Source organism: Perna viridis, chromosome 13 (assembly GCF_037379345.1).
Source record: "Perna viridis isolate PV_CMFRI_1.1 ecotype Kerala chromosome 13, ASM3737934v1, whole genome shotgun sequence".
Lineage (NCBI taxonomy): Eukaryota > Metazoa > Mollusca > Bivalvia > Mytilida > Mytilidae > Perna > Perna viridis.
The window spans coordinates 8,286,474-8,310,800 of NC_142457.1; the positions used below are offsets into that span (position 1 = coordinate 8,286,474).

Consider the following 24,327-nt stretch of genomic DNA (forward strand, 5'->3'; position numbering starts at 1 on the left):
GGTGTACCTTGTCCATGTTCCCAGTTTTTAGTGGAGTCCGAGTTGCTTATTTACTTTTGTTACTTTGTATGTATGATTTTAGTTACTTGATGTTCTTTGTTGTGTGTGTATGTTTTCCATGTCTGGTCTTTGTCCCTGGATTACATTCTTTTGATTTCCACTAGAATATTGGTCCCCTTGATTACTCTATCAAACTTTTGCTTATATTTTTTTTAAGAGATAATTATATGTACAAATGTACGTAACACCTTTCTATCAGGGGCGGATCAAGAAGACTAAGAAAAGGACAGTGCCGATCCAGAAATTTATTAAATTGCACGGGCCGGGTTGCCTAACAGTTTATCATTTGTTCATTTTCAAAACACCCGGAATCCAAACCCCCTGCATCTGCCCCTGAAACTATTAGCCCTTGGGAAGTGTTTACCGAATGAAGTAATCTTACAAATAACTCGTACTATGCTATATTTAGAGACGTTAGAATCACGTTTCGAAATGTCACCTAGTAAAATGTAAAGATAAAGTAAGTACGGTCTACATTTTTTCATTTGCTTTCGTTTTAAAGAGACATGAAGTTCGGTTTGTTGTGCCTCGTTTGTCTTTCTGCTGGTAAGTTCTTTTAATTTTACATACAACATGTACCTAAAAGCTTATGTTGCATAGACAAGAGGCGGATTTTGGAGGGGCAATATTGGCGTACACCTTTCTAAAATTTGGGAGAGCATGGAGTGAAAAACCTAGAAAAGCAATCCATAAATCGATTTTAGTAATACACGGTTATCAAAATACTAGTACATGTACATCCCTCCATTCATTTCGTAGGGCAAATAATTTTGTCTCCACCTCTACACGTGCACAAAGAATATATGAGTATAATCTGACCCTAGAGATAGATTCAAGGCTATATCCCTTTTTAAATACATGTATCGTAGAAAATATTTTAATAGCCTTGAACTCTTTTATTCTGAATTTTTTTCAAGGTTTTTTTCTACACATGGATATAAGTCTAGAGAGGTCCATGTGGAGCATGTTTTAAAGAAATTAAGATACCAGGATGACTATACGCCTAACGAGTATAACAATGCAGCATTTCATACTTCATGTAGTTTTCCGTTTTATATACCATATACCAGATTCATATTATATTCAAGATTTTGATAAATTCCTCCCCAGGTATTTTATTGTTATCATCCAAAAAATATGTAAACTTATCCTGATTAGCAGATAGTCTAGTACAATGCCAAACGAAATATATTTCGCTTTCAACCATTTTTTATAGTATTAGCAGAATATATAAAGGGTCGGTTATACTTTCATGTTTCGATAAAAAAGGGATGAACACTCATTCTAAGTTTCGATACATTCGAAAGTATTTGTTTTTCTTGGTACTCTTGTTATTCAAAGTTTTCTTGATTCAGCGTCCCTTATATGGGATAACAGTGTACAATGTAATGATTTTATTCGAATAGAAAGACTGAATTTCGTCTATAAATTTTGAACATGCAATATCGAGAGATGGTGAGTTTATACTCATATTAGTTAGGTGGAATCTGGGATGCCCATCTACTTTCAGTAACAGTGCTTTTTGCCCCCCAAATTTTAGCTTTTTATTTGCTATCTCTGTCGCCTCTTTTTCTTTGCTTCGTATTGTTCCATTGGATTATTAGCTATATATTTTTAATAGACGCTAGAGATTTCATTACAAAATGCATTATTATCTACTGTTATTGATTTGGCTGAATCCACATACTTCACACGAGCTGCCGGAAGTCTGTTCAAGACGAAGGAGAAATAAAAGTATAACGAAAAATAGAAGCATGTATCTTATGTCCGTTTGATGTAGATCCATTTTTCATCATACATTGCTTTCGTTTATAGCTATGTTATTGCTTGCTGGCTTGATAAAGATAATCATTCAATGACTTGATCGGGATCGGGCTTTTCGTTTGCTGGCTTGATCGGACTGATTGTTTGCTACATGGTTAATCGGCTTCAGGGTTATTGTTTGCAACATGCTGGCTTGATGGGACTGATTGTTTGCTACATGGTTGATCGGCTTCAGGGTTATTGTTCGCAACATGCTGGCTTGATCGGACTGATTGTTTGCTACATGGTTGATCGGCTTCAGGGTTATTGTTCGCAACATGCTGGCTTGATCGGGATTATCGTTCGCTCGCTTGATGAGGCTTATTGTTTGCTGGCTTGATCGGGTTTATTGATCGCTATAGCCTGGTTTAAATTATTTTTACATAAGTTGACCTCTTTAAGCTACATATCAAATTGGTGTTGCGTACATTGTTTGATTTTAATTAATCGTGTTTATTTGCAGTACTCGTCACTGAAGGTCTGTTTTTGGACAAGTTATGTACAGGCATCATGGTTAATTGTTTTGTGGATCCTTGTATGGGAAAGACATGCCCTAGCCACCCAGGAGCTACATGCAGGTACGTGTATACTATAAATACATTTCCATGTGTTATGTCTTATATAATGAGACGCCTTAGCTTTACCACAGGTGTGCAGATCTTGTTTTATTTGTCATTCCATAGAATTTAATCGACAGCAAACCTTAGTATATACAATAAATGGACTAATTTATTAAAATGTAAAGGTATGGGTAGTGTCACGTAGTTCAGTATACTTTTAATCCGAAGTGTACTTATTTTCGCGATTTATTGTTTCAAAACACATTCACTGATATTTAAGTTTATGTTTTTTATTATTTTGATTAATGATTATTGCGCATATTCGCGGGTTCTCGTTTTCATGAATTTCCTTTAAAATAAATACACCGCGAAACAAGTAAAATTGCAGTGCTATATTCGAAATAATTTTATGATATGTACACATAGTTAAGCTTAATGTCCTTTCTACATGTAGTATTGTCTACAGCATTTCATGATATTTTGAATGTTTAAGAAACTATATACATATACATGTAATTCTACATAATCAATCAAGGTATGACAACGTGTGAAATGCTTACATGTAAAGCTTGACCATGAATATTGGCATATGGCACCAAAGAACGAAATATCTGGAAGCGGCATAGGTGATAAGATACATGTATATACAAATTGCAGTGTACGAGTTAATGCAAAAAATGTACCTCTTTGTAGAGTTTAATTAGTTTACTACATGCAGCTAGATAATTGAATGACATGTATATGCTTGATAATATTAAACTGTTTCACCATCCTTCATTTATAAAAATAAGATAGAAAAAGGAAGAAAAATCTGGACAGAGCTTGAGAAAGTTTACTACATGTAGAATGAAACTAACAGTATAAGGTCTGTCTCCCCATTAATACATGTATCATGATTGCTTATTGTTACTACTAGACAAACATGTATCACAGCAGCTGCTAATGCTGACTTACACTTTCCGTCGCGTTCTTTCTTCGTATTTCATACAAGTCATACTTAAATCTGATGTTTACAGATCGAATTATTGTGGAGGATGTAACTACGACTTTTATGACGGGGCATCGGGCCATATAGTTCAGTGGTAAGTCAGAGACCATGTATGTATAGTGCACAGAGATATGAGGATGAAATGTGGCACGCCAACAGAATACACCCCTATATGGATTGTCATGGAAACGTTCTGAAGACAAACATAACAAAAAGACAGAATTAAACAGTAAATAAACAAAAAAAAAAGGTAAAACCAAAAACACTAAACAAACAAACAAACAGAATGACAAACAGAAACCTAGAAAAACAAAACAAAATGATAAGAGCAAACAAATACAAAACAAAAAAGCAATACAAAGCAATACAAAACAAAACAAAAAACAAACAAAAAGCGAACGCATATGAAGAAAACAAACGAAAACTGTAAAGAGAATTATACGATTGTATTTTTTTTATTTTCTAACCAGGACATTTTCAGTCTCTCAATAAGTTTTATCGAGGAACAATCATTGCATCAAAATCCTAAACCAAGACATTATTCGTAATAAACAAACTATACTCCAGATAACACAATCTGTATGGCAATACATGTACATGTTTTAGTTGTGTTAAAAGTTTACCATTCGGAAGAAATTAACTGTCTCTAATTAGTCTATATGTTCATGTACATGTGTACATGTGTTTTGACGTTTTAATTAATCTTTCAATTTAAATGCAGTTAACGTTGCAATTTGTTTTTTTTTTTAGCTGAGAAGACGGGGATAAGTAAACCATATTAAGAAAAAAAAGATATCAAAAAAGTATATATACATGTATCAGTAAAATAAAATGTACATATAAATTCACAGGAAATTGAAGTACTCATGTACTGTGTCAATTTATTTCGAGTGAGATAAATTGTACTTCTATCCGAAAACAACAATTCAAGAACGGACAGCTGCATGCAAATGCTAGTAAGAGAGTAGTTACATATGTAAACGTGGTACGATCATTGTTGTTGATTATCCCTAGCATTCATTTTCTTTACATCCGGGTCATGATGCCCTTATATGGAAATAACACTGCGATTTATGAATGAATAAATATAACTTATTTAGACTGTAATTAAAGAGATTTGCAACTAACATGATTACATGTATCACGCGGCGGGGAACGAGACCTCGTACTTAATCAATCGACCATGACAATTCGTCTGTAAATGATCACAACTGTAAAAGCATTGCTAATATCGAAATAAAACCTTCAGTTTACTATTCTACGACATCTTAGCTTCATGTTCGTACCACATTTTTCTTTCTACCAAAACAAACAAAAAAGAAGTATTGAAAAAAAGTTACCTACCAACATTTTTTACGAAAATGAAATTATTTCAAAAATAAGTTAATTATTTTCACATTTATTTAATGTATTACAACTTTTTTTGTTTTTAAAGATAATTGATTAAAATTATAGGTCTCTGATCCTGCGAATGATGTTAATATGCTTTAAAAGATAATCGGCACAGTGGACTAAGATGTAGTTTCGGATTTTCGATATTGATAGACAAAAGTGAAGCATACTTTTTTCATGTTTTATGTCATGTTCTGTACTGGTGTTGAATATGAGTTGTTCTTTTGCATATTAACATGCATGAAATTTATATTTCGTAAAAAACATATTTTCGTGCATAACATTCATTGCAGATATTACATGTAGTGTAATCATATTAAGTTGTAACTGCAATTAGTACATACAGAAACTTAAAAATATGTTAATAAGCTCGCTCTAGGATGCCTTCCTCGCTCCTCACACAGAAATCAAAATAATTATAAACAAGTCGTCACATAGGAAATTTATTTCGCTCGATGAAATCAAATCCCACGACATAGCATACTTGTATAAAGCTTCGGCCTTAAAATCAAGGGGTTGTGATAGATGCAAGTAGTTGCAGGGAAAAGTGTAACAAAAAAGGTCTAAGTGGACGTACACCATGATCAGGTTATCGATAACAAACCAAGAACGTGTACTTTTAAGTAACTGTCTAAAGAATGGTTAATATACCTTGGCTATTACTCTCAAAGTGAACGCGTTGTAGCAAACGCGTTTCTCGTGAAAATGTGTACCGCGTATCGCAAAGAACTTTGAAGAGTTTTTTTTTCTAAACGTACATGTAGGAAACGATTGGTCAGTATCAGGTAAATTTTCTATGAGTTCAAATATCCCAATCAAAGCATATAGAAGTCTCTCATAGTTGTTACAATATAGAGAATTTTTTGTATTCCGAATACATATACATGTTACATTATAAACCTAAACCTGTAGTGAAATAATGATTGCATGTCGATAAACAGATGATAACATGTTTTTTTTTCGAATTGGTCTTTGTTTTTCCAGACTGTTATCAGGTTGCGGTATACAAGTAAACATTTTCGTTATGAAAACACGCAAATTCAGCTGTATTTTTGTCTATGTCCCACCTCCTCCGCGTGAGGTAAATGTACTTTAAAGAAAATAATGTGCCTGTCTCCATTTCTCTGGAAGGCGATTCTGTCTCAAGTTAACATGACAGCACGAAGTGACAGATCTTTACTATAGGACTTAGACCAAAGGTTCACATGCATTCACATATTGAAAGTTTACGTTTTTTTAGATTTCACGTAACTACATTGTACAAGTATCATATTAACAGGAACAACATTGTTGACACGCTGAAAGTATTTCTATGCAGTTTTTCGAAATACCTAATGCTTCTCGGTGTTACTTTTTCATCAGAGTTATCTTTCTTCCCACAATTTGCAATCGCGTACCAGCAATATTCACTATGAAGAACTTTTTAATTTTAATTCGTATGTTAATCCAAATTTATGGAATTAAAGAATACAATTTGGATTTTCCATTTCGATATTTTTCTTGAGAATAGCATTACCACAAAAAAAAAAGAAAAAAAAGTTTCATGAATACTGACAAGACAAATGTGTACACTTTTATATTTAATTGATGACGAAAATAAATATCTAATTTACAACAAAAAAAGTAATAGGATGGTGAATAAATTTCTGTTAGAGTTTTCCCGCCATTTTTAATATCGAAGTTTTCTGTTCTCGATGATGAAATTAAGATTTATCAATCTCGCTAAAGCTCGTATGATGAAAATTTGATTTTATCATCTCGATGGGACAAATCAATTACACCACTCATTACTGAATGAGAATCTGTATTAATCGTGTTGTGAACCAAAAGGATAAACAAGTCAATTTAAGAGACAAAAATGTGTTGTAATTACAAATAACACCAATTTCTACTTTATTAAGATAGCAAGGACAATCAGTGGATGTATAAAACAATTGACACAAACACAACTGTAAGATAAACATGTCCTAGTAAAGCATTGGAACTGTTCATTTTGACATACTTCTTAAGTTTAATTGTATACAGTGATTCACCTGCAAAAGAGAAGCAGAAAAAAAATTACATGTAAATTTTAATCATTAGAAGAAAAGTGCTTCTGGTTCTGTTTTGACCTTAACTTTGTGAAAAAAAATGTTAAAGAAAAACTAGAAAACTGAGCAAAAATCTCCAGCTAACATGACATTCTCTCCTGTATTCGATAACACTGACCTTATTTCCCCAAAACTGATTTGGATCCAAATCAAAATATAATGTTCATAATGAAAATATTTGATTCAGAATCTGTGAGTTTCATGAAATTCAATTTAGCTCTGTAGGAGGAGTGACGGATAAGAGAAGGGTGTCCATGTCCCCATATTCATAAATTGACGACGTGACATTTTATGAGAAACTCGTCGGGTATTTCAAGTACAAAAGAATGCGCTTACCCTGCCAGTACACCTAGTCTATACTTATGTTTTTATGTTATGTGGTTATTGGATATTCTTTGTTGTGTGTGCCTAATTTCATTCTCTAGTGCTTATCCCTAGAGTGCGTTCTTCTTTATTACCGTTCAAGTCATTGATCCCATGAGTTACACGTATCTTTAAATCCGATGTGCAATAGCTTTCGAGTGAGAAAAAAAAACTGAGACCTGCACTACATCTCAGGACACTTTAGTCAATTATTTGCATTTTTCTCGACAAATACACATCAACAGTTACATGTAAGACTTATTTGTTAACATACGTTTGTTTTACAATACGATAATTTAAAAAAAGACAAACAAACGAATGTAATTCGGTTGACAGAAAATTTTTATTTCGACGTTAAGCAATTTGACCACATGTAATATTTATCTATAAATCTACTGAAATACTTTCAATCAAATAAATAAAATGTTACAAGCCATGGTTGCCTAGGGAACCCATGGCAACCTCACAGTTCAAACACATGCATTGTAGCTAAACAACACCATACTATGTGTACTCATTTTGAATGAGTTTCATACCTTTGGGTTGTAAGTCTTTATGAAGCACCTTTAAATCAGTGGCTGGTGAAGCTATTAATGTTTCTATAAAAGACGGCGGGCGTCTCGTTCTAGCCTCTTCTACCTATTACGATAAATAATATTCAAATTACAGATATCCATTTCAAATTTTCGCGGTAAAATCGGTACAATTTAGTTACATGTAACGTAACATTAACTTATTAAATAAATGTATTACAGAAAATGACAAACATCGCCTATATTCTCTTTGTCCCCGTTACTTGAGGAATGACTGTTATATTTTTTTCGGTCTATCAGAAAAATAAACCCTCAATCAAGTGTTACACACTTAATAGCCTGCGTAACCGTTTTTTTTTATATATTATTTTTTTGAGGGCTTTAAGATCATCATGGAAACTAAAACTGCCATTATACGGAAGTCGTACGAAGGGTAATTCTAAAAAGAAATTATGTCGTTATTTCTGTTTACCATGCCAAAATAACAAAATAGTTCTGTCGAAATAACGACATAGCTAAGTCGAAAAAACTACATTCTAATGTCGAAATTACGATATAATATGTGGAAATAACGGCATTGCTATGTCGAAACAACCACATAATTTGTCGAGTATGGAGAAAAAGTCTGAAATTTGAAGTTAAATCTCTGAAGTTTGAAGTAAGACTTGTGAGGTTTGAAGTTAGATTTCTATTAAAATATGAAGTAAGAACTCTGAAGTGTGAAATTAAAATTCTGAAGTATAAAGATACATTTTGTACCTACCGCTTTCCGCACTACTTTAAAACACTTTATGAGAGTCAAATATAAATCTATCAACCCTTTTGCTAATGTATTTTGTGTAAAGATCAGACATTGTAATTACGCACCTTACCAATATAAACTCAATTTGCAAATAAATTTTGATCGAGATTAGTGTTAAGACACTGTATTTACTCACCTTGCTAATAGGTTTTGTGTTCAGATCAGACACTGTATTTACTCACCTTCCCAATAGGTTTTGTGTTCAGATCAGACACTGTATTTACTTACCTTGCTAATAGGTTTTGTGTTCAGATCAGACACTGTATTGAGTCACCTTGCCAATAGGTTTTGTGTTCAGATCAGACACTGTATTGACTCACCTTGCTAATAGGTTTTTTGTTCAGATCAGACACTGTATGGAGTCACCTTACTAATAGGTTTTGTGTTCAGATCAGACACTGTATTTACTCACCTTGCTAATATGTTTTGTGTTCAGATCAGACACTGTATTTACTCACCTTGCCAATAGGTTTTGTGTTCAGATCAGACACTGTATTGACTCACCTTGCCAATAGGTTTTGTGTTCAGATCAGACACTGTATTGACTCACCTTGCTAATAGGTTTTGTGTTCAGATCAGACACTGTTTTGACTCACCTTGCCAATAGGTTTTGTGTTCAGATCAGACACAGAATTGAGTCACCTTGCTAATAGGTTTTGTGTTCAGATCAGACACTGTACTGAGTCACCTTGCCAATAGGTTTTGTGTTCAGATCAGACACTGTATTGACTCACCTTGCTAATAGGTTTTTTGTTCAGATCAGACACTGTATGGAGTCACCTTACTAATAGGTTTTGTGTTCAGATCAGACACTGTATTTACTCACCTTGCTAATATGTTTTGTGTTCAGATCAGACACTGTATTTACTCACCTTGCCAATAGGTTTTGTGTTCAGATCAGACACTGTATTGACTCACCTTGCCAATAGGTTTTGTGTTCAGATCAGACACTGTATTGACTCACCTTGCTAATAGGTTTTGTGTTCAGATCAGACACTGTTTTGACTCACCTTGCCAATAGGTTTTGTGTTCAGATCAGACACAGAATTGAGTCACCTTGCTAATAGGTTTTGTGTTCAGATCAGACACTGTACTGAGTCACCTTGCCAATAGGTTTTGTGTTCAGATCAGACACTGTATTGACTCACCTTGCTAATAGGTTTTTTGTTCAGATCAGACACTGTATGGAGTCACCTTACTAATAGGTTTTGTGTTCAGATCAGACATTGTATTTACTCACCTTGCTAATAGCTTTTTTGTTCAGATCAGACACTGTATGGAGTCACCTTTCTTATAGGTTTTGTGTTCAGATCAGACACTGTATTTACTCACCTTGCTAATATGTTTTGTGTTCAGATCAGACACTGTATTTACTTTCCTTGCTAATAGGTTTTGTGTTCAGATCAGACACTGTATTGAGTCACCTTGCCAATAGGTTTTGTGTTCAGATAAGACACTGTATTGACTCACCTTGCTGATAGGTTTTTTGTTCAGATCAGACACTGTATGGAGACGCCTTACTAATAGGTTTTGTGTTCAGATCAGACACTGTATTTACTCACCTTGCTAATAGGTTTTTTGTTCAGATCAGACACTGTATGGAGTCACCTTTCTTATAGGTTTTGTGTTCAGATCAGACACTGTATTTACTCACCTTGCTAATATGTTTTGTGTTCAGATCAGACACTGTATTTACTCACCTTGCCAATAGGTTTTGTGTTCAGATCAGACACTGTATTGACTCACCTTGAAATAGGTTTTGTGTTCAGATCAGACACTGTATTGACTCACCTTGCCAATAGGTTTTGTGTTCAGATCAGACACTGTTTTGACTCACCTTGCCAATAGGTTTTGTGTTCAGATCAGACACGGAATTGAGTCACCTTGCTAATAGGTTTTGTGTTCAGATCAGACACTGTACTGAGTCACCTTGCCAATAGGTTTTGTGTTCAGTTCAGACACTGTATCTACCCACCTTGCCAATAGACTTGTTTTGAGATCAGACACTATATCTACTCATCATGCCAACATAATTTGTTTGAGATCAGATACCATATCTACCCATCTTGCTAACAGATTTCGTTTGAGATCAGACATTGAATTTACCCAACTTGCTAACAGATTTCGTTTAAGATCAGACACTGAATCTACCCAACTTGCCAACATATCTTGTATGAAATCAGACACTGTATTTTCTCATCTTTCCAATGGACTCTGTATTTACTCACCTTGCCAATAGATTTTGTATAGAGATCAGACCAGTACAGATTTTTCTTGTATTTTGTCAAAGATAAAGGTTCCCCTAGAAAATCATCGTCCTTTAGGATAATTTTGAAATTATTGCCATCATAACCTACACTTTGAATAGACTCAGATCTGAAATAAATACGAATATAATTAAATGACGTCATAAACACGTATTTAATTCGTGCATTAAGTAACACTCCAGATAAGAATCATGCAAAATGTGATTCATGGTTGGAAAGCCTTTTTTTTTTGTTATTTTGTTTTAAATGTTATACATGTCGTACACAGAAATTAACATGAGACTTTTCATAAAACTCTTGTTCTTAGGAGGTATAAATTATACAGATTTCACGGTAAAATTCAAAATTAAGGGCGATAACTCTGTAAATGACACTTAAACACAACAGAAACTGTTAGATTTTCAATGTGGATAATCCCCTATGAGCAGACAGATTGGAATGAATAATAATACATTTCATTATATAGACATATAAAGAAACTTAATAAATGTATAGCCCTTTTTTTTGGGGGGGGTGTGAATCAAATATAACAGAATTTGCATGATTCTTACAGAATCAAAAACAGAGGACGCTTACCTTATCAGTACACCTGGTCCATACTCTCAGCTTTTAGTGGAGTCCGCATTGCTCATTTACTTTTGTTACTTTGTATATATTATGTTGGTTATTTTATGTTCTTTATTGGCATGCGTGTCTGTTTTCCATGTCTGCATTTTTTTGTTCCTGGATTACATTCTAGATTCTTGGTTCCCTTGATTATTCTCACAAAGACTACTACTTGATAAGTGCCACATTTGGTAATTAAATCGCATATTTATGGACTTGCAAGTTGTGCATATTCATGGAACTATAGATTCTGACAACATTATTTGTTTTCTTTTATTACCTCTTTAGTTAATTTAGAACCAAATTCCAAATATCTGCACAATAAATAAAATAAAATAATTCATATTCGATTTCTTAAATAAAAAAAATGTACTTACTATCAGAACTCTAATTTGTCACAAATGCAATGAGTATTTCACCTAGGCCTCCAGTACATGTACAGACAAGACAGAGTGTGACGAAACATTGAGTTACATGTAATTTTCGAGTTTAAGTTCGAGGTAGAGTTAGACTTTGAGTTAAACATGAAGTCAGATTTTAACTTGGAATTTCTATTATTTGTTAAGTCACATTTACGGTGAATTGGCTCTACGGAACTAAACATACATGTACCTTGCATCAGCCCAGTAAACAACCTGGCCTTTCATGTCAAGAACTAAACCACGGGGTCTTCCCATATTGTGTAGTTGATCATCAGTTATGTTGAACACTGTAAAAATTTGATTACTGCGTATATCATATCGCTCAATACAAGCTCCAGGGGCATAAAGATCTCCTACAGAATCTATCCAAAACAAATACCTGAAAAAAAAAACAAAGTTAAATACAACAGCATTAAAGAGAAACACAAAAAAATCATGATGACTGTACATATTCTTCAACGTATACCATACTTTGACCATACCTCCTGCATTTTTCTACTATATTACAATATATGTAAGAATCATGCAAATTCTATAATAAGTGATAACCCACCCCCTAACCCCTTAAAAAAGAGAATATGCATTTTTCATTTTTATTATTAATTTGTTTTGTACGTCTTTTTGATGAAACGTTTAATTATCTATTCCAATCTGCTTTTGGAGATAATCCACATTTAAAAATCTAATAGTTTCTATTGTGTTTTAATGTCATTTACAGAGTTATCTCCCATAATTTTGAATTCTACAGCACATTCTATATAACATTTATATCTCTTATGAACATGGCTTATATGGAAAATCACAAAAGTCATATTACTTTCTATTTACTTAAGCATTTTAAACAATATATATATATAGACTCTATTTGCTACACTGCTCCATCGGATCAAATTGATACAGGGAAGATATATAAACGTATAGAAAGGTCTGAAAAATTCCCAACGATGTTAGAACTGTCAAATTTGCGATGCAAATTTTTGGTCGTTCCCTCCGCGGGACTCGAACTCGTACTGCTGTGACATCTATGGCAACACCGCCTGCACAAAGTCTAGCGCCCTAGACCACTCGGCCATCTAGGCTATATAAAAATATAGTTTTCGCTGGCCGGGTCATTCCTCCTCGTAGGATTAATCTAGGGCTGTAACTTAGTACACGATGTATGGTGGTACGGGACAGTTCATTTATATGTTAATATGTAGGATAGAGGATCAAATTAATGATGCATGTCACAACAAATCAATATTATACAACGTCTCAGATTGTGATGACTCTATTTGCTACACTGCTCCATCGGATCAAATTGATACAGGGAAGATATATAAACGTATAGAAAGGTCTGAAAAATTCCCAACGATGTTAGAACTGTCAAATTTGCGATGCAAATTTTTGGTCGTTCCCTCCGCGGGACTCGAACTCGTACTGCTGTGACATCTATGGCAACACCGTCTGCACAAAGTCCAGCGCCCTAGACCACTACGAGGAGGAATGACCCGGCCAGCGAAAGCTATATTTTTATATAGCCTAGCTGGACGAGTGGTCTAGGGCGCTGGACTTTGTGCAGGCGGTGTTGCCATAGATGTCACAGCAGTACGAGTTCGAGTCCCGCGGAGGGAACAACCAAAAATTTGCATCGCAAATTTGACAGTCCTAACATCGTTGGGAATTTTTCAGACCTTTATATATATATAAAACATTTTGCATTATTCTTAGGTGGAGTATATCTATAACTTTTTTGTCTAAATGGTTATGATAACGATCTGATTTAAAATAAGTTTTATTTTTGTATACACTGTAATATCTTTTCACAAAAAGTGCGTTTCAAATCTTAGAAGCTAAAATGAAAACGTGGAAAAAGCATAAACTGGCATTTTACATATTCCCAGCCTGAATTCCAGAAAGTGTGACAGAAGTCGTTTGTGATGTCAACGTATATTGCTCTGAAGTGACTGCTTGCTTTTAACGCATGCACAAAGCGGGTACATAGTTTTTTTCTACACTTCTTTTAAAGGCAAAATAGAGGCTATCGGGAATATGAAATAACACATATACTTAGATTATTGTATTGAAAAATCATATCGCAATATCTAATTGAAAAAAAAGTTTATCAATTTAATGTTTAAAATATACCAACCCTGCTAAAGGATCAATAACTAAGCATTTAGGGTTTTTATTTTCATCCGGGAATTTGTAAATGACGGTTGGGTCCGTGCCATCAAGTCTTGCAACCTTCAATCTTGACGGATAAGCTTCAAGCCAGAACACGTGGTTGGTAATCCAATCAACTGCTATTCCTTCAATGGTAGATGGACCGAAATCAATGATTCTTCTAACATCACGAACCTCTGAAACAGAGATACATGCATGATGACCGACAAGTTGTTCGTTGGAAATTTGATTGGTTTTGTGCAAAGGGTAATCAAGGAAACCAAGGTTATAGCGGAAATCAAAAGAATGCAATCCAGGGATAAGACACGGAAAACAGACACAAACAACGAAGAACACAAAATAACCTAAATAATACATACAAAGTAAAAAAAGTAAATGAGCAACTCGGCCGCCACTAAACAAGAGGACCCAAGAGCCTGAAAACTGGCAAACGTATGGATCCGGCTCATTTTGGCCTGTCATGTTTCATACATAGTAATATTTACTATAGCAGATTTATAAACTTATCTAAACATGAAATCACGCAAAGATTTCAGAACAAGCAAATATACAAAATTACATGTACATGTATGCAGATAGAAAGTAATAATTCAATATGAATAATAATAATAATTATTTTAGATCGAAACGATCATTATTGATGATATTACCTTTCCAAAGTGAGAAGGCACAATATACATTAATTGCACCTTTAAAGCAAATGCAGTCTTAGGTCGGTCGGTTTTTGGTTACGCGATAAACATTCTGCAATTGAGAATCTTAAAACCACAAACATATTGGTCTCGGATATAAATTATCAGTTTTTTGCACATTTACTCATTTATATTTGCAGACACTACTTTGATAGTCTTCACTATTAATGAGTAAAGGGCAAAATCAAAGCTCAATTCTATCAATAGAAGTCGGTTTGGTTACAGAAAACGTGAGATATAAATTACGAAAAATGGCCATATTTCGTCTCTTTACTCGACTTAATCTTCCGCAATATTGTACTTAAGAAATCTATTAAAATTATGAAAGTGGTGTTTCAAATGTTTATGGCGCATTTTTGAAAAAAAGCAATTATTCATAACAGAACTATTAAAGCTTTACGATAGTTTCGACAATATGTTTGATCAGACATTAAGCTAATTATTTCTCCACATGAAAATAATAACAACGTGCCTGTTATCACGTGATCATATATTAAGCACGCGACGACACTGTACGTGAGATCATGATAACGTATTACTTTTTGCTCAGTTAATGAGAGGTTTTATTGCTAAGACAGCGCGAAGCGAGTTGCACGTGCAAGATCGAAATACATTGCAAACTGTTTTACATTGAAATTTAATGCTTGTAAGAAAAATATTCTAAGGAATGCTTCTCCGATGTCACGTCAAAATCGGGATAGGAGTTAATCAGAATATTTGCAAGTTTGCCAATCCATGTGCGCATTATTATGTAATTTTGAAGTGATTTTGCAAGCACAAACATATTTAACATTTTCTTCGATCTATGATTATTACTTCATTCGAAATACCATCCAAGTATACAATGAAATTAATACATATATACAATACATAAAAGTCAGGTGCGATGTTTTCTTTGCCACAGAATGGAACAAAGATCGCTAAGCAAATTAAAAGCTCCTACATATAATGATATCGATTCAACGAAACGTTCACGATTTCAATAGTACAGACATTTAATATACATGTTTTTCTTTTAGTTTTAAAATCCATACCCAGACAGCATGCCTCCGTTGGGCCAACTTTGGCTGATGGTTGGATTGTTGGCTTTTAGTTGGCGTTGGGAAGACAACGTTGGCCCAAAGTTGGCCCAGGGTAGTAGTCCGTAGTTATGGAGATATTTCTTCTTGATTTATTTTTAACCAAAATGGTTTTCACTTGACAACCAAATGATTAAACACGACATTTTGCAATTCTAAATACTTTCATATCATAAAAAGGTTCTACGCTGACACAACGTTGGTCCAACGTTGGCCCTACTATATTTGAACAACCATTTCATTTTATGGGTCTCTTTAAAAACTTGTTTTAGAAGCGAATTCTGCGCGAGAGTATTGTCAAATTTTGCTTTTCAAATCAAAACTATGATTACATGATTTTCATTATTCTACATTTGTCCAACCAAGAGCCAACAGTGAGCCAACAGTGAGCCAACACTGAACCAACATTGTACCAACGTTGAACGACTTTGGTAACAAATATGTTAAAAAAAGACTTAATATTATTCTTGATGCAAATATGTATGTCGGTTTCAAGAAAATAAAACTAGAAAGCAAATCAGGATGTATGAAAATAAATATTGTGTTGCACCTAAATTGCGTTACTAAGTTGGGCGAACGGTGGAACACCAATATATATATATTTAATATAATTTTACTTCTTTCAAAAAGTATTGTGGGCTCTGTTTTCGAGTTAACTGCATGTTAAATGTTCATCCACAAGTATTTGCGTTTGATATTTAGAACTTGGTAACACAAAAAAGTTATTATGAGTTTAAACCAAATCTAATTTATGATTACGGTAGGATACATGGTTATCTCCCTCTTACGCAGCTTAGTAAATGAGAGCATAAAACACCATTGACAAAAAAAGTTGCTTTCATTTTGAACAAATGTATACACATTTTTTATGTAAATTCATCCTAAACACAAAACAATGACAGGTATTATCATATACCTATTCAATGCAAAGAAAATTTCAAATTTTCAAATATTTAGTATACCAATGCTCGTAGTATCTGCTAATGTTATAATAGATTTTCTTGTTTATACCTTGTGAAGTACAATCAACTTGTCATTGGTATATTCATAATGTAAAGAATTTATATGACAAACTGATCGAAAATGTGAGCACTTACTATGAAGGAGTGTACAGCATCAGCACCCCGCAACATACATGTGAGCAGGAAATACATAATAAAATAATGTTCTAATAAATTAAGGAAAACAGTCGTCTAACCATATGGTTTTGTTAACGTTGGGCCAACATTGGGGATTCGTTGGGTCAATGTTGGCATTACGTTGGGCCAACGTTGGCCCAACATTGAGTACCCTACGTTGGGCCAACGTAACGGTGCACTATACAGTTACATTAAGGCGCACTGTTTCGCACACCAAGTTACCCCGGTCAAATTTTGTAATATTTAAAATTAAAAGTTGAAATTTGGTGGATATATTGTTTAAATGTAGTTAAGCATTTATAAACAGGTGTAATTTTAAGTTCTCTCCTCAGCATCAGATGGCTGATTTTCAAAATACCTTATTTCGCACGAACTTTTGGAACTTAAATTGTGAGAGAATGAATCGAAAAGGGTCTTATTGGGCGTGCCTTTCGTGTACGTAAATTACTGCCCATCTTAAATCATGTAAATAAACAAACGTAACATCCCGATGTGTGTAAGCTGTTTCCTAATAGGATAATTAACTGGAAAGAGTGAATAACCAGTTGATTATCTATTTTATCATATAGATTTCCTCCATTATTCATTGCTATTTTCAATATGAATTTTATATTTTGTATACGGCGGATTGATACTCGTGTTGTGAAGTTTTGGCGGGAGAAAATGCGCGAGTGAAATTACCGAATGTATTTCAAAATGTGAATTATCGATTTTTTTTACACTGGGATCATTCGGTAAATCACCGATATCTATATAATAAGTTCATTTCAGTAGTGTGAATGAATATTAATTTCATATTTGATAAAAATGTTAGACGTTATGTTTTAGAAAAGTTATTTCATATTCCGTAAAAATCAATTATATATGTATAAAGTATCACTCGCCACGTGCGCCATCATATATGAAAACAGTCAATGAATGAAACTCTTCAGTCCAGGCCTTGTACTTGTCCATGTGTGGCCTTATAATGCAAACAACTATGCTGTATCTAACACCATTCTACTTAATACGCCCTTTCTTTCATTGTAAATAATAATACAAAGCATTAAGTTCCACTACCGACCATTTCAACTAACATAGCGTAAAGTGTACAATCAAATACGGTGGCTCTAAGGTTCCGGTAACAGGTCACGAAAATGTAAAAAATGTAAAATGTAAAATAAAGTACCGTAATTGTCCTATTAGAATCGAAATAAATCAAGTAAACTCCATTTATCCTTGTTTTATCACGGGTTGACCATTTATGTCGATTTTTAAAAATAATTCGGCATAAATGGTCAACCCGTGGTAAAACAATCATAAAATAGAGTTTTACAGATAAAAACAATGCACAAATCGGTTCACATCGACATACATTTAGACAAAAACCATTCTTTATTCAGTAGGGTAAATTAACACATCCACAAACACACACATACATGTACACACGCACACACACATTTCCGTTATGTGGAAGATGGAATATTGAATTCGTTGATTGGAAGGATGCGCCAACGATTTTAACTCGAATTTTTTACTACACTTCATTAGGTATCGACATTCGTTATTTGAGAAATCCACGAAAACCACAAAATTTAGTACCCAAGTTACTCGGAATTAACATCATCAATAACTGTACTATAATAACTTTTCAAAGTTAAAATGATAGCTTGGCAATATGTGGTGATACAATCAATTCAAGTAACCATAAAATACATATAAAACAAGAACATCTTCACCTCTTGAGAAATAAAAATCACCATTACAAGTGAATCAACTACAGTGTACGATGAAAAACGCACTAAATACTTATAGGGTTTGTAAGTCTCATTCTAGTTTCAGTTTCCTTTCCGGAGTTTCCAATGTAGAACGAATGTAGAATGAAATCCGAAGATCGATCTGCATTTTATTGTTTACTTCCAGGAAATCGAATCGCTGCAATCACAATAGAAAATCTTCTATTTTATGCTTTTTTTTTTAACATTTTTATTTTGTAGAACTAGATATTTGTCATTTTTTATCAGTATTTTCACACTAAAATTTGTTTGCTTTTTATATTGAATCCATTGATGTGTTACTGACGAATCTCTATGCATTTGAATGGACCCAAAATCACGGAGTCACATGACGAGACTTACATACCCTTTTTTCATTATTTATAAATCAACAGGAAAAGTCAAAACCAATAGAAACAGATCAAATTTCAAAATGTTGAAACAAAAGAATGAATAGTTTGAAACAAACAGGCTCAGAATTTAAAATTTTGATGTGCTACTCTCTGGCTGTTTCTTACACGGAGTTGTATAGTACTGTAAAGAAATGTCATAAGTTAAAGTCTCACCATCACGGGTCAAATTTGCTCTAAACATCTGCCCATCGCCCTTTTCTGCCCAGAACAATAAGTTATAGTCGTAGTGGAAATCTACGGAAGCCCCGGAGCCTTCGTCCAAACCTTTGTAGATTGGGATCAGGTCATGGGGTGATACATAATACAACATAATCTCGTTGTATGTGGATAATAATAGAATTATACGTTCGCTGGAACTAGTATCTGAAAGGTAACACGGAACATATTACGTATAACCATTTTAAAATTGTTTTCTTTTCTTCAAATTTTGTTTACGTGTTTTGTAAATTGTTTGTTTTTGAGTTTGTTTTTGAGTTTTTTTGCGTGTTTGTATATTTGATTTTGTTGTTGTTGCAGTAGGTACTTGGTTCTGTTACATTAAAATTGAGTCAACAATTTTTAAATCATTTCGATCCACGTGTGTGTTCCGAACGGTTGTACATTTTTAAGATACACCGTAGTCATGTAGTCTCATACCCTTTCGTTTAATACCGGACGCACCCCATTTTTTAAACAGAGAATGATTACCTAATTGGTACATCTGCACACAGTTCGTTTCATGTGCTTGTGAACAGTCGCTATATTAGATTTTAATGGAATGAGGAATTATTATCATTCAGTTACCGCAGATTGTTTACTTTTTCTGTCGGGCCTTTCAGAGCTTGCTTGTAGGTGTGTTTACATTTGATGAGGACTTCATGGTGACCTCTAAGGTACATGTGCATGTACATTGCAATTACTTTTTTGGATATATGTTATACTTTGTGTGTGTTTGATCACATTAGTCCTTGATTTCCGATTTGAAATTAACAATAGAAGTTGGAGCCAGACCTCTCAGAAAATGCAAAAAACTTGAAAAGTAGGGTAAATGTGAATGCAACGTTATCCGATTGTCAAACGACGTTTTACTTCAATAATGTCAGAGAACTTCGAAATGCCTGTGTGCAGCGGTTAGAAGAAAGGAAAAGAACAACTGCCGCTAGGTGGAGCTTGCAGATTTCATGTTATCATATTCAAAGTTTACGTTTTACAATTTGCTTACAATTTCGATTCTGCACAGGTATATATATGCACACTTATTGGACGCAATACTCAAAACACACCCAAATGTGCCACGTATTATAATCATGTAATTATGTGATCCTACATGTTGCACTATATATGAATCAACTGTGTGGCAGATATGTCGGGATTAGTATATACTTTTAGTTAGCTTCAATTACCCATGCTCTAACTGTACATATCAGATCAGAGGACGAGTCCACTCCAAATAAATCTATTTAATGTGAGTACATCACATAATACTAGATACTGGAGCTGCTCCATGAATCACTAATGTCACAAAACAAGATACCTTATTAGAAAAAAAAAAAATTAAAGATATGAAATAATCAACCAAATGCTTCATAAATTCGAGTATGAGAATACTCATAACCTTCAAGATAATGACGTCATGAATACTTATAAGAGCATGGCTTTGTACACATTATTGTTAATGGTCTATCGCGACCAAGCTTGAAAAATAAGTTCCGATATACATGTAGCTCCTTACCTATGCTCACTTCCTTGGAATCAACGGCGGTATACGTGTAGAGCAAATCTGTAGAATCAAATCCGGTGTCATTATAGTCCGTTTCTAACGGTATACAAATGTCTTTTACCGGATATTGGTTACAGTCTAAAATTTTTGGCCATGTGTACCCATACTGTTTCATGTGCTTCTCACAGTTTGTCTTGCTGTCCAAACACAAATCTTTACATGGTAAAATGAACGTATCTAGTTCTGTACAGAAAGGAACGTACAACGAACACAGGAACTTTTCTAAGTATTTACTGCATCCCATTTGAACCAATGGATCAAAATGGGAGAGAATTTTGTCTATATTTCCCTGGTTATCATGATTTAAAGAATTTGGTAGTTTTGTGTAGTTATATGGCATATTTCTGCAGAATTTCACCGTAATCAGTTCACAGCTCTCTGGAATGGATTTTCCGGAAGTGTAACACAGGAACGCAGCGAATAAAATAAAAATGTATATTGGTTCATCTCTCCATTGACTTCTCATCTTTACTCATTTCACAGAGGTCAAAACTCTTCACCACATTCAAGCAGTCCCTGGGGTCATACTGCAAGTAAAATAATAGAGTAATTGATTGTAAAAACCCACGATAACTGAGCCCAGCCTACTACTGTACCTGGTATCCAAAAATTATAAGGTCATGACGTTTAAATAAATGTTGATTAAACGAAAAGTCATCGTTTCAATTCATTTCGGTAAATATTTCACTGATATATGATCACATTCCTTCACTTCTACTCATACCGTATAACCTAGCTTAGCGGAGGAAATAAAATTAGAACTATACATAGACGCTATGTTAGTTCGACTTCATGGTGACATGTAACAAAAGTTGCATACCAGTACATGTACATGTATTACAGTCAGTTCAAGAAACACATGTAACTTTTTTTTAAAGTTTCGAACATGTTCTGCCATTATTACGTAGAATACCTCTCCCCTAAAGTAGGAGCAAGTCTTTTAATTTCATTTTAAAGTTGATGTGGATACATGTAGTAAGCAAATTGTCGAATGAAATATTACATCTACATTCGTCATACACAGGCGCTGATTCATAGGGAACAATCCGGCGTACGCCTCTTCCCAGAAATTAGGAAACATTTTCCCTGAAATCTACCCCCAAAGCAGTTTTCGCCTCGCTTTGCTCTGTCTTTATTTATTTTTTATTTATGCCCCTAATCTGAAATCTTGTATCCACCCTTTCCACACCTCTATTACTACACGCCTAGGGAAAGAACATGGGAATCAAAATCAAATCTTCAGCCTATAAACCATCGATACAGCAAATACACCAACGCTACCAATACCAGCATACAGTGTAGAGCTCTGCCTTTTCGCATTTCCTTCGTTTTTACAATGTATAGACAAGTATATTGACACATAGAGAAATACATCTGTAGTAACGTCGTACATTTAATGCTGTACAGAACAGCATTGTGTCAAAATTAATCATTGCACAGATATATTTTAGGATCTTGGTAAATTCCCCTAATGTTAGTATCAACTGACATACTTTATGAATTTCTTACTGAAGGGGAAATCTTGCTCGTCAGTTAAATTTGATAAAATATTGAATTTTTCAGTCTGCGAGAATTGTGTCTTTTTCTAACCTTCACAAATACATTTATTTTGAAGTTCAGAATTCGAAATAAAATACTGTCTACTTTTCTGTGTGTGTGTGTTTTTTTTGTCGTTGTTGTGGCCTGTTTCAATCATGATTACATGCAAGATTAAAATGAATAACAAATTTTGGAATTTAATTTTAAAATATATGTAGAAGGAAAAATGCAGATATTTTTGATAAATGTGTGCATTGCAAATTAATAAAACGTATAAGGAAATATTCCTGGCTGTCTCCGTTTACTGGTATTTCTGTTGCGTTTCCAAAATGCCAAAGTAGCATAAAACTTCAATCGTTGAAATTTTACGCAGGTAAATATTGTTTATATGGTATCTATGTGAATCGAGTTTCACACCGAATTCACGTAAGCTTCACATAAAATTCACGTGAATTTAACATGAAGTGCACTGAACATGAACTTTATTTTGAAAATTACATGAATTTTACGTGAACTCTCACAAATTGTATTGCTTAATTTTGGCGAAAATCAAGTAAGCAAAACTTGTGCATCACACACACAATAAATTAATTTCCATGCGATAATAAAACTATTTCATGTAATGACAGTGTAATTCTCCTCGGTGAGTGCACTGTATCGTGAATTGTCTTGTGAAGAATATGACACTATCAACTTACAAAATTAATATCTATGATTTCAGTGGAATAACAAATATTTTAATTAATGAATTACACGGAACCTTACCTTGTTACTGTATTAATTCAATCATTATTTGAAATCCGTACTGCAGGACCAAATATCACGACTTATCCACAAAAACAATTCAAGATATCATACACTTAATCACCAACTTCAATATAACAAAATAGTGCATGACAAATGCACCAAGTCCGAATTCCAAATGAATTGTTTAATTAATTCCATCAAATTGATTCCAACAGGGACATTTCCGATACGATTCGGTATGTTATCTGCAGAAGTAATTGTGCGCAAAGGCGATGATGACTTTTATTTCCGATTCGTTTACGTCCTGAGTACAATGATGCTTCTATTTGATGCAAACGTAATTAATTTGATATCAAAAAATAATCAAGGTGCGATAATTGGACGCATGCCACCTGAATTATAAGTGAAATTCTACTGAATCTGGTAATCTCGTTCCAGCAACTACTTTTTGTTATTGAATGGTCGACGGGGGTCCCAGTTTCAAAGAGTTACTGCAAAAAATGTATTAGGCTTTTAAAATAACGAAGTTACGAACGACGTTTATTTCATTAGCAGCATGCTGCCAAATCGCATGTTCAGAGATATATGATAATGCCAGTAGGTGTTTTTGTTCTCACATCAACATTCTTGTGTCTCCATGTGTTTTTGTACTAAATATATTGTGTAACACTTCAAAAACTCGAGTTCTTAACCCTCAAACCTTACCCTAACTCAGTGGCAACACACTCACTTTGATTGCGGGGGGTCCTTGGTTCGATCCCCGGTCAAGTCATATTAATTTTACCTGTAGACAATTAATACATGTATGTCCCTTCCATGTGTACTTCTATTAATTTGAAAATATCGGTTAATATCGTTCTTTTGTGCTAAGAATTTATTTTACATCAGTAGAGAACATTTTGCATTGATTGTTAACACATTTTTTAACATAGATCATCGACTCATTTCCCGAGCAATATTCTACCAACCCCACATTTTAGAGGCTGTCTAGGCAAAAATCAGGCAGTGGATGGCACATGACAACATTTGTTGAAAAAAGATTCCCATTTCTTATCACAAATGCATCCTTTTTCAAAGCTGAATGTTGGTTTGGATTAACTGCAACGATAAGAGAAGTTACACAGAAAACATTGAAATACATTGATAAAAGGAA

The 24,327-nt window shown here is 34.0% G+C and overlaps 1 protein-coding gene and 1 long non-coding RNA gene across 3 annotated transcripts; one reads left to right on the top strand and one right to left on the bottom strand.

Annotated features, from left to right (window-relative positions):
• The first annotated feature begins 506 nt into the window (after window positions 1-506).
• Window positions 507-5,768, top strand: LOC148599450 (uncharacterized). 2 transcript variants are annotated; one of them, XR_015917817.1, is made up of 5 exons: window positions 507-606; window positions 2,327-2,441; window positions 3,440-3,505; window positions 4,162-4,214; window positions 4,867-5,768. It is a non-coding gene; the product is annotated as an uncharacterized LOC148599450 (long non-coding RNA). The 2 variants fall into 2 exon arrangements; XR_015917816.1 differs by lacking the exon at window positions 4,867-5,768 and having other exon boundaries at window positions 4,162-4,266.
• Window positions 5,769-6,666: 898 nt separating this feature from the next.
• LOC148599451 (uncharacterized) lies at window positions 6,667-23,727 on the bottom strand. The gene is made up of 8 exons (XM_088557766.1): window positions 23,193-23,727; window positions 20,841-21,415; window positions 19,283-19,492; window positions 14,018-14,228; window positions 12,077-12,265; window positions 10,820-10,967; window positions 7,793-7,895; window positions 6,667-6,836 (listed from the first exon to the last, which is right to left on the bottom strand). Exons 2-8 carry the CDS (start codon window positions 21,352-21,354, stop codon window positions 6,718-6,720), a joined length of 1,494 nt encoding a protein of 497 aa, XP_088413892.1. The 5' UTR covers window positions 21,355-21,415; window positions 23,193-23,727; the 3' UTR covers window positions 6,667-6,717.
• Window positions 23,728-24,327: the final 600 nt, after the last annotated feature.